This window comes from Xiphias gladius, chromosome 16, assembly GCF_016859285.1.
Source record: "Xiphias gladius isolate SHS-SW01 ecotype Sanya breed wild chromosome 16, ASM1685928v1, whole genome shotgun sequence".
Classification (NCBI taxonomy): Eukaryota; Metazoa; Chordata; class Actinopteri; order Istiophoriformes; family Xiphiidae; genus Xiphias; species Xiphias gladius.
In genome coordinates this window covers 18,916,007-18,930,386 of record NC_053415.1, presented here as the reverse complement: position 1 = coordinate 18,930,386, position 14,380 = coordinate 18,916,007, and the positions used below count along the sequence as shown (strand labels likewise).

The following is a 14,380-nucleotide window of genomic DNA, read 5'->3' as shown; positions in this document are numbered from 1 at the left end:
TCTTCTTCATTTAAAAATCTAAAAGTTTAACTGCTGGATGCAAGATGTCTCCTACTTCACTGAAAACTCTCACGTAAATCTCGTGTAAGCTGAATACTGGACCATAATACCTCAAAAGCATGCGCATATGTACGCGTCTCAAATTCATCTTTAGGGTGAGCACAGAGAAGAGATGAATGCGAAAACGGCCTTCTAGTGTCAAACTCTGCACATCCATCAATCAACACCGTGAAGTTCAAAAATCCGAGCGAAGTAACGATAAGCAAAACACGTCTTTGATAGGAGGGAGACTAAACTTGCAGCATGGGTTTATTCTGTTGAAACAAACTATCTTTTATATTATTTTGAATCAGTCACCTAAATGACAGGGACACCACGTTCTACTGCACCTGACCACAAAGAGACCTTTATAGCAGATGAAGAAATGATAATCATACATTATGTATAAATGTGTGTGTTAATGATTTTTCAAAGATTTCATCCACAATACTACAGTAGGACTTGTTGTGGATGGTGTGTTCTGTTAGAAGCAAATGTTACTTGAGAAACACAAGAAAGATCAGTTTCAACTTTCAGTTCCTGTCTTTATTGTCCTTTAGAAAATTTTTAAAAATGCCCAACAGCACAACACATACACACATGCCAATTGTATGACTGCATATTGAATCATGATACAAAAATATAGCACATTCTCCTGGTAATTTTTAATCATATACAAAAAATGTTTTCAACATCCTCTCAACAGCAAATAAAAGAAAAATATAAAATAAATGGAGTCATCAGTTTGCTCTTATTTTTTGGTGTTGGTGTCTAAAATGAAAGGGAGAACCAGATGAGTGTATTTCTTGACACTGGAGTTACTCCTTATTCTCTGTGAGCTGTTCCCTGGATGCCTCATTTGAAATCTGCAATAAGGGAGTGCTGATCTCACTCGACTGCATGTCACCAGCTACGCGCAGCAGGCAGCTCAGGACCATGTCCTTGGCCAGGCCGGCCTCCAGGTTCCCTTCCCGGCTCAGCCTCAAAGTGATCTGGTCCAGGCTGGTCAGGACCAACTCTGACCCCAGCAGAGGGCAAATGGGGCCTGGGTCAGAATCTTCTCTCGCCATGTTTTCCATCATATATTGCTGGTAGAGATCCAAGAGCTTCTCCTCCAGGTAGTGATTTAGGAGGGAGTTGGAGAATGGCCCCTCTCGCCCCTGGAATAAAAAGCTCCGATCACGGCCACTCCCCGTTCTCCAACGATTAGAAGCTCCCCTCAGCTGATGCAGAAGCCCACCCTGAGATGTCTGTCCTGGGAGAGAATCCTCCACAGCTGGGGGGACATCACAGGACTGAAGAAAGGGGCCAGCAGGCTGGGCGTCAGCACAGAGCCTCAGCTCGCCTTCATTAGCTGAGATAGGCAGCACCTGGTCTCCTCCAATATGGAGGTCGCTGTAGTTTTGGCAGATGCTCTGACAGAAGGAGGGAACCAAGAAAGGGGCATCGCCACCTGAGCACGCCTGATCCGGGATCTCTATCTTTGGAGAGATCTGTCTGCCTGGAAGGGCTCTCTGGAGATCCAAGGACTGCAGGGGAGGAATGTACATCTCCACTGAAGCACTCCAGTGGTCCATGCTACCTGTCTGCTCGGGGGAACTGCGATGAACGGGTGGAGCGTGTCTAGTGGAGCCTGGTATGAGGGCGGCAGCTGCTCTTGGCAACCCATAAGCACTCTGGAGAGCCCTCTGAGGAGGGAGGGAATCCAGCTCCTCCAATTCACCGAAGGTCATGCTCAACAGTCTTCCCTCACAAAGCATGCTACGACAAAAAGCACATACTCAGACGCTGTGAGCACATTGCATGTCAGTATTCAGCATGTGATAAGATGCAACTGTCACTATGGATGTACTGATCTATTTAATGTGTGTGTGTGTGTGTGTGTGTGTGTGTGTGTGTGTGTGTGTGTGTGTGTGTGTGTGTGTGTGTGTGTACACACACACACATACATATAGGGGCACACAGCATGGGCCAATATCTCATACCATATCATTTATAGCCTCAGCTAGTTTGCAATGCCTGTCTCTGGGTGGGCCTCTATATAAATACACAAAACTCCACAAAATATCCCTATAAAACAACACGAACAACGAAACAATAAAATTACCATAAAACTCGGTGACGAGCACAAGATCACTCAGGACTACACGACTGACCCCTCTAAATGATGCTATTTGTGATCCACCTTGAGTTCTGTGGATAAGCAGGCCAACATATTGATCCCCCAGAACAGAAAAAGACATAGGTCCAAAAGAGGATTTAAAAAATAGCACGTTACTTTATCTCAAGATCATTAAGATAAATCATATTACTCTGAAACAAACATCTTCCTACCTTGGACCGGAGTCAGTGTTTTTCAATCTGCTGATCAGCTGTTTTTGGGCACCAAATGTCCTTCTTCAGTCTTTATCAAAGCAGAGAAAAATACTTCTCATTTCAATGTTTATGAGTGCAGCGTACCAAATGTGCACACTGCATGCCGTATGAGGAGTAGTGTGCGAAGAGAGGTTGTTTTGTTCCACCCAAGGAGGAAGTGGGAATGTCAGATTCTTTTCTCTTTCTTTCCATTTCTGCAAACTTAATTTGGCAGCTGCCAATCTTGAATCTATTACGACACGAACATCGTCTTGATCTTACCAATTAATATGTAATATATACGACGTTTTCTTGCCCTGTTTCCCGGTAAAATGAAATTATATCTATTTTACAGCCTCACATAAGAATGTAACTATCTCTGATTTAGTTTTTCTTCCTGCCAAAAGGAGTGAAATGGCAGGTGTTATATTCTTAGGGGTTAAACAAGCTATGAAAACAAACCCACTGACGTTTAGATAGATAGATAGATAGATAGATAGATAGATAGATAGATAGATAGATAGATAGATAGATTAGGTGATTGGTATGAAGGCCAGTAGTGCGTGAGGGGACTAGAGGGAGTTCAGTTTTGTTTCTCTGTAAAATAAACAGGTGTGGGATTGGGGTTAAGGCAAAAGCAAGTCGTACTTAATATGATCAAAATATCAGTGAACAGAAAGTTCTGCAGGTGCTGATTCCTGTTTTCGCTTTCTGATCGGTCACACCACAAATCCTGAGTTGTCCCTCTGTGAGGACAGTTAATCGTGCAGGTCTTTAGTCAAATAATTGCTGCTTGGAGCTTATTCTTTCCTCCCTCTGTTATCTGTCTCTCCGCCCAAAGCAGAAGTGTGACTGCACGCTCGGTTATCAAACCATAACTCACCATTTCCTCTTTGAAACCGTAGCAACTCTTTCAGCGTGTTAAAATAAATGTGGAACTGTCCCAGTAACTCTGCCTCAGACCTTAAAATGGTGTTTTTCCCTCACTTGATTTGAGCTCCCCTGTGGTACGGACTCATTTGGAATCATTTATATTTCAACCACAAGCTCCAGTGGTCGGGTGAAAATGATGGAAGCTCTCGGACTGTATTTATGGCCGGGATTTTTGCCGCCATGAAAGTGACTTGTCTGTTAGTGGCTTCAGTTAAGACCCTTTCATTTAGACTTCCTGCACTTGCACAAGGGAGGCCCAACAATAGAAGCACACGAAACACGAGACAGAAGGTGCTCTATAATTAATAAAGCGAGGAATCCTAGACATGTTAATCAACATCACAGAGCTCCATGGGTTTAGTAAGGAATATACAGGTCCTTATATTACTGATACATGTATCTTCATTTTGGTGTGTTTCCATGTTTGGCCCAAACCTTGGAACAGACTCAACTGCGGTTCGTCCTATTTCCTTAATTAAAAATCTCCCGTCTTGTCTAACACGTGGTTTACAAACAGGTGGATTCAGTGAAGCCCCAGGCCCACAGTTTCCCTGCGCGGCTGGCCGTCGCCACGTTGTCCACCGAGTCCACCGCGAGTCGGGATTATCCGGCACGGGACTGCTGCTGAGCGGTAACGGCGGCGCGACAGGTTTCGAGTTACAGGCCACGTTGCCACGGCAGCGTTGCTCGGCAACATCCGGTGATATCGAGGACGCGCTGAGGTCGGGGGTGGACCACTGTCTCCGGTCTGCCTTCTGCCTTCGTGTGGCGTTGGCGATTTCAGCACCCTGGACAGCGCCTGGTCCCAGTGAACAGCTGCAGCCAGGCTCGGAGGCGTTTTTGTTTGTTTGTTTGTTCGTTTGTTCGTTTGTTTGTTTGTTCGTTTGTTCGTTTGTTCGTTCGTTCGTTTGTTCGTTTGTTTGTTTGTTTGTTCGTTTGTTCGTTTGTTCGTTTGTTTGTTCGTTTGTTCCCAAAAAGGGTCTTGCTTATCTTGAAGACACGACTATGGGTAGATGTCCCACAGACACTAAGGAGTCCAAGGGCAAGTCTGTAACCCCGAGAGGCTCCATTTAGAGGAATGTTCCGGAAAATCAACAATGTGTTCCGACCCAACCATCACGGACACAGAGCGGGGGATGGTGGTGGTGGTGGGCTGCGGTCCGAGAGCGACTACCACAGCGCCTGCACCGTCCGGCTGGTCCGCAGCACCTCCATGCTGGTGGTGGGGGAGAAAACTCCGGCAGCCGCGGGCTCAACTTTAAAACGCAGCAAAAGCACGGTCAGCGTCGAGTCGACCTTGCACTGCTATCAGAGACGAGAGGACAGGATGTGGCTTTACTCCCGGAATCAGAACTGCCTGGAGTACCTGGAAGCGCTTGTGGCTTTGAGGCGGCGGTACACAAAGAGTGTGAGCGCCTTGAAAGGTAAGGACACCGAGGCCACGGTGTCCTCCAGGAAGAAGCCTGCGCCTCCGCCACCTAATAAGGAAGAACCGGTAAGCTTCAATCGTGTCTTCCCAGAGGATGTGGCGGGCGATATCAGAGACAAATGGTCTCCCCTTTTTTTTTTTTTTTTCTTAACCACAGATATCGAGGGCCAGGCCCTCTGCCCCTCCGGTCTCCAACGAGGAGGACACTTTGCAGTTCTTTGACGCGGTCATCGCCAGCTGCGACAACGAGCCTCTGCGCAAACCGTACATGGATGATGGACACGCAGACGTGGATTTCATAGGTGAGTTTAAAAAAAAAAACCTTCCCTGTAGTTGTAACGATCTCGGGATTTTGTATGATCATCCCACACTGCAAATCTCACTGTCAGACTAGATCGTGAATGGACTAAGTATTCCCCGGGGTTCAAATCCTAACTTAGTTTTCGGAGATTAAGTCTTTGTCACCCTGTCTGGGCATTCTGTTCTTCGTCGCAGTCGATGCAGGGTTAAAGATGACTGCCTTGTGATCAACAGTCTATAGACCCATGAGACCAAAGCACAGGACACTAAAGCTATAACGTTGAAAATGGTTGTGTTTAGGTTAGAGTTAGACACTGGTAGAAGTAGATCTCCCCAGGCAGTGTCAGATTTGATATACTAAATATGAGGTGATCTTACACTGTAAACGTGTATAGCTTTACATAAAACAACCCAACCTTATTTTTAAAAAATGACAGTTATCTCCACCTGGGCCAGGTATCACGTTCAAATGCTGCTTACATGTTACTGCTCTGATAAAAATAGTCCAATGGTAATAATAAAAAGAAAACATAAAAAAAACGACATGTGCTCATTCATGTGCTCATTCACCACAATGAGCCTATGAAATGTTTGAGCACAGGACTGGGGTATCTCCACTTTATACTACTCAGATTAGAGTACGCTGAGATTATAAACACATAAAATGTGATGCATTGTTAGAGATGAAACTAGCCAGCAAAAATGCACCCCACATCGACCGGTTTACATTGAAATGCTGCTTACAAATTAATGTATCAATAATTATAATCAATTATAGTAAGTAATATACTACACTGAAAAGAACACTCTGCATTGAGTACGTTTACTTTTGATATTTTAAGTATATTTTGTTGATAACACCAATGTACTTTTATCTAAGTAATATTTTAGATGCAAGACTTTTCCTACTGACCGTATTTTCTCTTTCACTCCTGTATTTCTAACTTTACTTGAGTAAAGTATGTTCTTGAAAGGTTGCGGTCGGAGTTGGAAAGTGACTTGGTACAGATACGGAACTCAAGACCCCTTTACATCCATGGTACACCCACACGGGCATTTTCCCTTATTTTGCCTGATTAGACTTCCTCTCAGGACTGCGTGGACTTGAGGCTTCACTGGTGTCTCTGGCACTTCACCTTGAGTTTTGTGGCGCCTGTTAGAATGGGGGCAAGTTACACCTTCATCATTCCATGTGGATCTTAATGACAACATGTAATTTTCATCATAGCGCCACCAAACTTCAGCCAGAGCAGAGGTCCAATCAACCGGAATAAGATGAAGCACCTGTGTGGGCATGCAGGGCCTCTAAAGTACAGTTTTGTTAAACTTCAATTATACTTCACTGAAATTGAAGAGGAAATTTTCTGAGTTTCTGGAGTTATTCCATTTATATGTCAGCTGTATTAATTAATTTTTAAATGTGAAACATATAAGCTCAAATAATATCTTTCATTGCTATATTATTTGGGTAAATATATAATGTAGCTAGTAGTACTACTAGTTGTTGGTTGTAGCTGTATAGTAGTAGAATGTAGCGCCATCTGGACCAGCTACATTAAAATGCTGCTTACAGGTCAATGTATCAAAGAGGCCACTCTTCACAAATCCTTTCACCACTGATACTGTTGCCCGCTACGGTTTCCAAACCGTCGCTTAAATACTACTTTCACTTAAGTAAAGAGTATTTTCACACCAGACGTGTCGGTGTAAGAAAAGCGCAGGTGTAATGCATAATGGTCCCTTGGGCTCAGTTTGTGCCAAGTATGCCAGCATGCACCAAGGCCATAGAAGTGAACTGGCGCACCTGAGTTGAATGCAGCCATTGTTAGTGTTGTTAATTACACCTGAGCTTTTCCGACTATCACGTGTCAAAATGTATGCTGGGGGAAAAAAAAGTTCCTTCTTCTTCTTCCACCACTTGGATGGGGTGGGTAAAAGTCAAGTGTGGTTAGGGATTGGAAAAGCCAGACATAATTTGTAAGATTTCTCATTTACAGATCGGCCTTGCTCTTTGTGACCAGCAGATTTTTTTTTCTTTTTTTTTTTTTTGAATACCATTTCCATAACCTCATATGTGTGCTGTCTTCTTAGTTAGAATGAAAACCAGAGGAATTATGGGTCCTGAGGTCCAGGAGTGAAAGCTATTGAAGTAACAGCCTTCAGCCTCAGCTCAGGTCCTGGCTCTCTGCCCTTCTCTCCCACAGTGGCCTCCAGCTCAGCTGAGCACGACCTCCACTCGAATTGGGTCTTGCGGGTCCCTCGGGTCGCAGACGACTCCAAGCACAAAGCCGTTCGTAACTGTGCCAATGAAAGCTTCCCAAAGAAGAAAAACCAGACCGGGTCCACAAGCAGCAGACTGCAACTTCAGAGGAACCCGATCCACCTGCCCAAAGTGGTGGAGAGCGCATTCCAGACTCTGCGCTTCAAGCCCAAATTTAAAAAGCAGTGAAGATCGATAGATATTTGAAACCAGCAGCACTGCCACTCTTCTGACATAGAGCTCAACCGACTTTGTCTGGACAGACACTATGCTCTGCAAAAAATCCATCTGGACAGTTAATGCTGACATTAAAAAGAATTTGAGCATAAATTTAATGAAGCAAATGAAATTAAACTGTAGAACCAAAGAAATAAATTGAATTCCTCCCGGTCCTTTTTCTAGGCAGAGATTTGACTTGTCATAGTAAGAAACAGTGGTGTTACTGGTAACGATGGCTCTCTTTTATTCGAGTGTCTCAGTGAGCCGTGACAGTGTTACATAGAGCCAACACACACGATAACAGGTCCCTGAAACTGAAGGGCTAAATGGAATCAGGCAATCGTTAATTTGTATTATTTACACCAATGCCTTTCCTGCTGTGTCATGTCAAAATGTGTTCAGAGAAAAAGGCTTATCATCTGTTTCAAGGATTTCATTGACAGTTGCATATTAATATTAACAATAATCTCAATCAATATCTGATTGATAATAGGGTGCCACTTTAAAGGGGAAATATAACTTGGATGATTTTTACAGCAGTCTGAAATAAAAGTTCCTCAATTCCTTGCAACATCTCAACAATACTCTGGCCCATCTGTTAATAGCCTTTCTTTCACGTGTGGGTTTTGAACTTAATGAAACAAGGGAAATGTCCAATATTATGATGGGTATAGAATTTAGGTTGACTACAGTTTTTATGGTTCGGACCTGCTGAGACTACAATCCTTCCAGACGACAAAGCCAAGCGTAAAATGCAACAATGGCTCCTCAGCAGCAATAAGTGCTGAATGAATGCCTGTTTCATTCAAGGCGGAGGTTCACATTTGCAAAGCGAGTCCAAGGGCTGAACTGTCTGAATGGTTCAAAACCAGCCAAGGTTATTCTCATTGCTAAAGTTAAAAACGGTCTTAAAGATGAAGGGTAAATTCAAATAACAACTAAAACCCAATACTGACAACCTTTATGCTTGCAGCAGTGTTGGTACTTCTGGTTTTTAATTGCCCAGGTTTTCAGAGACCTCTAACTGATGTGTCTGATACAATGGGGCTGAAAGACATTTTTTAAGTGCTTAAGACATTGAAAAATATAAATAAACCCTGACCTGTCTGAATTTTTAGATACCAGTGGGGCAAGATTTTAAAAATCTGTGTAATTTTGGTAAACTACAGTGGTGGAAGAATAATTCAGACCCTTGATTTCAGTATAAGGAGAAATATCATCGTCTAAAAACACTGAAAGTCCTGAATTCAAAAGGTACAGAAGTATCCTCAGCAAAATGTGCTTAAAGGTAAAAATACTCATTATACAGTGGCTCCTTTCAGTCTTATATTATTATGTTATATTATTCTTTAGATTATGATATAGTAACTATTATTATATATTAGTAAAATAAATAATGCAAAATGACTTGCCATTATCCAATTTCCCTTCCCATTCTCATCTCAACATCTCATTCAAACTATTTAAAATGAAAATGTGTCCCATAAGTTTTCTTTCCTTTATTACAAATGTGTCATGTACAAACCAGAAACTATACAACATTCATTTCTTTTCTGCTTTGACCTTGGGGCTGAAGAAGGACGACATAGGCTTCATGCCAGTTTTGTCAACCTTAGACAGAGTTTTCTGAGCAGCTGTCATCTTCTTGGGTGGCTGGAATAAGAGGGGAAAAAAGAAAGAAAAAAAAAATTAATATGATAACTCGACGACCTTGCAGAGACAGCAGGGAATTCATTATATATCATGAACTTCAGTTCAAGCTGGGAAAAAAAAAAAAAATTGCACGAGGTAAGCCCCACTGACCCCTGTGTATAAAATCAAAGCTTATAAACGGAAATAATTTAAAGACAAAGCTTAAAGAAAGCGATCAACAGACAACAGACTACACTATCTATCACTCAAGGTCTTCAAAAAAACAACTCCAGAGATAAAATCAAACAAACGACCATTTTGGCTATTTTGTTGTGATCAAAACAGGTTATCAGCAAAGTCATCGATTCCTGCAATAACTGCTTGTTCTTTTCAGGCAGACTGCTCCATATACACTCACTTTCCGCGCAAAGTCTGCACTGTTGAATTTGGTGTAGTCCTCTCCGGCCTCCACCGGTTTGTCTGAAAGTTTCCGCTTCTGCCAAACGAGGAAGTAAGAAATGCTTTTCATGACAAAAAAGCACCACACTTTTTTCCACAGAAACACACACTACTAGCTGTAATGACCTCACACGGTAGAGGAAACAGCCCTTATAACCAAAGCTAAAAACACACAAGCAGTGAATCCTTTCTTCTCAAAATCATGCAAATGCAGCAATGTTAGAGTGAGGTGGAGGACTACAGAAAACGCTCAGCGTGGTTTCGACAGCATGCAAAAAATGGAGGATGTGTTATACTGACTTCACTCATGTCTAAGTAAGAAACTGACGTACCTTGGAAGGAGGCTCTGTCTCCTTTGGGCTTGTGAGCTCAGGTAACCTGTGCAGGAGGAGGAGATGCACGGTGGCATTATGGCCATACCTTAGCACATATAACAATCATGATGTCAAAGTGTTGGATGTCTGAACATACTGCAAGTGTTTTAGAAGGGCTTTGCTCAGGTCTTCACTGATGTATTCTGATATCAGGCCGTGGGCATAGCGTAGGTAGTCCTCTGTATCATGAAGATGAGAGAATGACAGTGATTACCGGTATAATACTACCTATAATTTTATTTTATTTAAGGTTGAGTGATTTAAAAGTCAAACTGAAAGGCGGGGAAATGTTTCAGTGTTTTATGACTAACCCATGGACAGAAACTACACGTCAGTACTGCCATCTATTGGTCAAAATCATATCTACTGCAAAAACACAAGCTGGGAATGTTGAAAAAATGGAAAGGAGGCATAAAAAAAATTCATAGAAAAGAGAGGCTGGAATTTCACACACTTGTAAGACAGTGTCTTAAACACTGAAGCGCCCTGAAGATGAACTGACTTACCCTCATGGCAGTCTGACTCTAACTTCACTCTGACATATGTTGTGGATTTGACTCCTTCTCCCACAGAGATGTTTCTCTTCTTAAGGGCAACGACTGTCCTCTCCACCTATAACAAGAATTTTTTTTAAATGATCCAACTCCACTGTGCAAAATCAAGAATCAATTTTCACATGAACACATTTTTTTTCCTGTCTATTGTATTGCAGTTAAACTGTCTTGCACTTTCTTTGGAGCAGCTTAGAAAGATAATAGAAGGATTTCATATAAAATGGCTTAGTTAGTACTTTAGAGTACCTTTTTCTTTAACCAGTTCATTGTCTTCTCTTGGCTGTATCGATGAAACTTCCGGCTTCCCACCTCTGGAAGAATGAAACACAGCATTTAAACAAAAGATTTGAATAACTTTATAGTTGAGTGATATCAGCTTAAGAAATAAACGTGACCTTTTTCCTCAGCAATTTGGTGCATGGAGGCCAGGGAACGTGTGCAGCTCAGCAGCCTTGAGCAAGCTGGGAGTTCCTCATCCATAACAACCTGATCCACAGGCTGGAACTTCCCCTGAGCAACAGATAACATTAAAAAAAAGATAAAACAGATATCCTGACTGTCATGTGTGAGATTTAAGTTAAAAAATGAAAAAGACTGAATTAAGGTCATTCATATACTTCTGAGCTTGTATTAGGGACACAATATTGCTGTACAAAACTGTATATCTACAAATATGAGTATATAAGGTAAATTAGGGATGAAGTTCAAAAAATTAACTTTAAACTAGACTGCATTACGCCACAATGATCAGCATGAAACCATCCATGGGACAACACATGTGATATGAACAGATTTCTGCTTCTTACCTCTTTTCCAGCTTTAATCAAATAGGGCAAAATGAGATAGAGAGGATCCATTGGTGTTACAAAGAGAAGTCTCCCATCTGTTCAACAAAAGAGACAACTGTAAAAACACAGACACCGGATTAACACATGGTCATATTCTGACCCAGGACCAGTTAAAATTATAGAATAACAGTGCAACATCTCCATCTCATCAACTTCATGATAAACAACGTCAACTCTGAAATAATTTAATCAACATTTCAAACACTGTTACAAAGCCGACTGCTCATATTAGACTGCATACCAGTTTGCAGAATGTAAAACCTGTTTGTCAATCACAGACCTATTGGTTAGTTTTTATTCGTGTCAGCAGCTCCTCTTTCTTGTTGTTTATCTTGATGTAGTTATTATTATATGGACACTGTTCGTTTGGACACGTTAAATATTTTTTTCATTTTTATGACAGATGCACCTGAGGTTTCTGCACAGATTATTTGACTTATTTGAAGCTCTGTTATTTGTCCCAAAGCTGGAATAAGTGCTCAGTGGAAAAGCGTTTTTCCAGCTGACAAGTACTGCTGGAGTGGATTGTAGGTGGTATGAGCCACCTTTGTAGCAGCATTTGAAATGAAGTAATTGTAATTTCTTCAGAGTTTACACTTTAATGATTAATGAGACCAACCTCTCTGTACAGTCTGGCCAACAAACCAGGAGTGGAAATCTTCTTCAAATACTTTGACCTCATACAGCTGTACATCGCCACCACCCAGCATATACAGAGATGCTGCATCTGCAGGAGTAAGTTTTAAAAAAAATGAGGAACTGTGTAACTTTCACTACCACATCTGCATGTACACGCTACAAAATTAGACTGCAGTGAAAACTGGAAGCAAACATGCAGGCACTTAACAAGTTTACTTGACTTTGTCTTATATGTAATGTTGACTGTTTCTCCATGTTATACACATCCTCATGTTGACTTTTACTACAGTCTGACTTATTGTTAAAACTCTGTGGTTATTTTTGTTTTTAATTAACACAGCGTTGTTAGGGCTGCAACAATTCATTTCATTATTACTTTGCAATATACGTGAAACTGGGGGAAGTTGTATCTTGCTAATTTAGCACACATACCGGTTTATGTGTTGAAGCAAATTCATTCCCAACAACTATGGGGAGCAATATTTCAAAAGGTCTGTCAGGTTACTTGGTTGTATTTCCCTCTCAAAGCCAAAGTGCCCGGTTGCTAATGGTTTTCACCAGTGCTCACATGGCTAACTAAATTATTTCAGTTACTCAAATGTGAAAATTATCATTATTCATAATCTTCTATGGGAGTAAACTAAGTATATCTAGGCCCTTGGCTGCTGGGTGGACAAAACAAAAAATCTGAAGGCATCACTCAGGTCTCTGGAAACAGACCTATATAAATGTATAACAACAAACAAGTTAAACCTGTAAAGGGATTCCTTAGTCTCACAAAAGCTGGGTCACTCTCGGGACTCTGTGTGTCGATGACCGAGTCTGTGGACATCAAAACAAAAATTAGGCTCATGATAGCTCTTCGCCAGCTCCCTGACAAAACACTACCGTTTAATCTGTGGGAAATAATCTCTGTATGGCTGCATGTCATACTGAGAACTAAGCTAACTAAGAGCACGTTATGCACTAATGAATAACTAAGTAGTAACTAACTAACTATCTGACTTTGTAGTAAAGCGTTATTTCACATAACAAGTAGCTAGCCATCCACCAGTAGTTTCAGTAAGTAATGACAAAAAATATCGAGGTCTAATAACGGTGCTAAGTTTCTTATGTTTGTAGCAACTTAGCTTAGTTAGCTCATACGGGATGTACTGTTTAACCTACCTGCTGCAACGACAACCCAGCTGTCATTTTGTACATTAGCCGTTCGCTTCTTTTTAGTGGCCATTTTGTATAATTCACTTTAACGGGATGAGTTTCTGCCAACGTGGTTTGCTACTCCTATGAGTTTCAATCTATCTCTTCTGGGCTAAAAAACACTGCCGGCCTTGTGAGAGCGAACGCTACTTTCGCCAAACAACACGAGCTCAGAAAAGGCGCCTCTCTGTGACCACCTGCGTTTCTCCTACGGGGGAAAAAAGGGGAGAAAACACTACATTTCTTATTGCGCTGTGAGTTAATTTCTAACATCTTTTTATCAAAACAACTCTAAACACGATTTTTAAAATCGAAATAATGTACTGCCGTCGGAAAAAAGGTCAAAAAGAACCGAAAAAGACACCGTGGCAGACTTTTGATTCGTCCTGTTCACGCCGCAGTGGTATATTCCGTGGTGTTGTCGTCAACCTGCAGTTCTGAGTAAGGCCGCTAGAGGTCGCCCAAAAACTGTAATTAAAATGACAGTATATGGTAACATTTGGTTTCGTCCGCAGCTTACCTCCCAGTCATTTAGCTGATATTTCAGAAATATGGTTTGGTTTCCGCACAGTGCCAAAAGGCCTCTGCTCTCAGGTGCAGGATGTTTGGTGACCAGTTGTCCCTTGGCACACTGGCACATAACAGATTGGGGGATCCATCTGTCCTTCAGTAAGAGGAGGGCATCTCTCACTCCCTCTCTCAGGATGTGATACTGTGAGTCCCAGTTGGTTTTCAGTGAGTCACTTGTTTTTTTGTTTTTTTGTTATTTGTTTTGTTTTTTGTTTTTTTTGTCTTCCTGCGCTGTTTATGTGCATGCTCAAGTGGGGACGTGCAGGACGCTTGTGTGTGTTTCCATCCCCATAAGACGTCTGTTGCTGTGTCATCAATTTGTTTAACTGTGCAAGGGGTCCCTCCGATATGTTCATATACCTTTTTTGAGCTGTGGATTTCCCTCTCCAAAGACACCCAGAGCACAGCCCATTAACAGTTTTTTAATTAGCTTGTTTTGGTAATGAGGAAGGGAGGGATTTGTGTGCTGGGTGACTGATCATTTAAACGGCGTCATACAGTGTCCCTGTTGGGAGCAGCATGCTGTAGAGGAAAACTAGAGCCTATACAGGGTGACTTATGGCTTAATG

General features: G+C 41.8%; 3 protein-coding genes across 4 annotated transcripts; 1 reads left to right on the top strand and 2 right to left on the bottom strand.

Moving 5' to 3' along the window:
• Positions 1 to 584: 584 nt before the first annotated feature.
• LOC120801638 (TLR adapter interacting with SLC15A4 on the lysosome) lies at positions 585 to 2,506 on the bottom strand. The gene is made up of 2 exons (XM_040148795.1): positions 2,374 to 2,506; positions 585 to 1,800 (listed from the first exon to the last, which is right to left on the bottom strand). The coding sequence occupies exon 2, from the start codon at positions 1,797 to 1,799 to the stop codon at positions 858 to 860; it is 942 nt and encodes a 313-aa protein (XP_040004729.1). The 5' UTR covers position 1,800; positions 2,374 to 2,506; the 3' UTR covers positions 585 to 857.
• Positions 2,507 to 4,405: 1,899 nt separating this feature from the next.
• On the top strand, positions 4,406 to 7,929 carry LOC120801906 (uncharacterized protein C13orf42). The gene is made up of 3 exons (XM_040149238.1): positions 4,406 to 4,822; positions 4,914 to 5,058; positions 7,261 to 7,929. Exons 1-3 carry the CDS (start codon positions 4,406 to 4,408, stop codon positions 7,503 to 7,505), a joined length of 807 nt encoding a protein of 268 aa, XP_040005172.1. The 3' UTR covers positions 7,506 to 7,929.
• Positions 7,930 to 9,033: 1,104 nt separating this feature from the next.
• Positions 9,034 to 13,687, bottom strand: rnaseh2b (ribonuclease H2, subunit B). 2 transcript variants are annotated; one of them, XM_040147705.1, is made up of 12 exons: positions 13,616 to 13,687; positions 13,209 to 13,449; positions 12,795 to 12,863; positions 12,022 to 12,129; positions 11,361 to 11,437; positions 10,950 to 11,064; positions 10,801 to 10,865; positions 10,507 to 10,612; positions 10,098 to 10,179; positions 9,959 to 10,004; positions 9,586 to 9,663; positions 9,034 to 9,188 (listed from the first exon to the last, which is right to left on the bottom strand). In XM_040147705.1, the coding sequence occupies exons 2-12, from the start codon at positions 13,270 to 13,272 to the stop codon at positions 9,078 to 9,080; spliced, it is 921 nt and encodes a 306-aa protein (XP_040003639.1). In that variant the 5' UTR covers positions 13,273 to 13,449; positions 13,616 to 13,687; the 3' UTR covers positions 9,034 to 9,077. The 2 variants fall into 2 exon arrangements, with proteins under 2 accessions (XP_040003639.1, XP_040003638.1); XM_040147704.1 differs by having other exon boundaries at positions 13,209 to 13,679.
• Positions 13,688 to 14,380: the final 693 nt, after the last annotated feature.

Excerpts from the sequence above, each read along its gene's own strand:
- LOC120801906 (XM_040149238.1), top strand. The coding sequence starts at position 4,406 with ATGTTCCGGAAAATCAACAATGTGTTCCGACCCAACCATCACGGACAC. Across the intron at positions 4,823-4,913 it reads CACCTAATAAGGAAGAACCG|ATATCGAGGGCCAGGCCCTC; the intron begins GTAAGCTTCAAT and ends TCTTAACCACAG. Across the intron at positions 5,059-7,260 it reads CGCAGACGTGGATTTCATAG|TGGCCTCCAGCTCAGCTGAG; the intron begins GTGAGTTTAAAA and ends TCTCTCCCACAG.
- rnaseh2b (XM_040147705.1), bottom strand. The coding sequence starts at position 13,272 with ATGGCCACTAAAAAGAAGCGAACGGCTAATGTACAAAATGACAGCTGG. Across the intron at positions 12,130-12,794 it reads ACTAAGGAATCCCTTTACAG|ATGCAGCATCTCTGTATATG; the intron begins GTTTAACTTGTT and ends TTACTCCTGCAG. Across the intron at positions 10,005-10,097 it reads GCCCTTCTAAAACACTTGCA|GTTACCTGAGCTCACAAGCC; the intron begins GTATGTTCAGAC and ends CCTCCTGCACAG.
- LOC120801638 (XM_040148795.1), bottom strand. The coding sequence starts at position 1,799 with ATGCTTTGTGAGGGAAGACTGTTGAGCATGACCTTCGGTGAATTGGAG.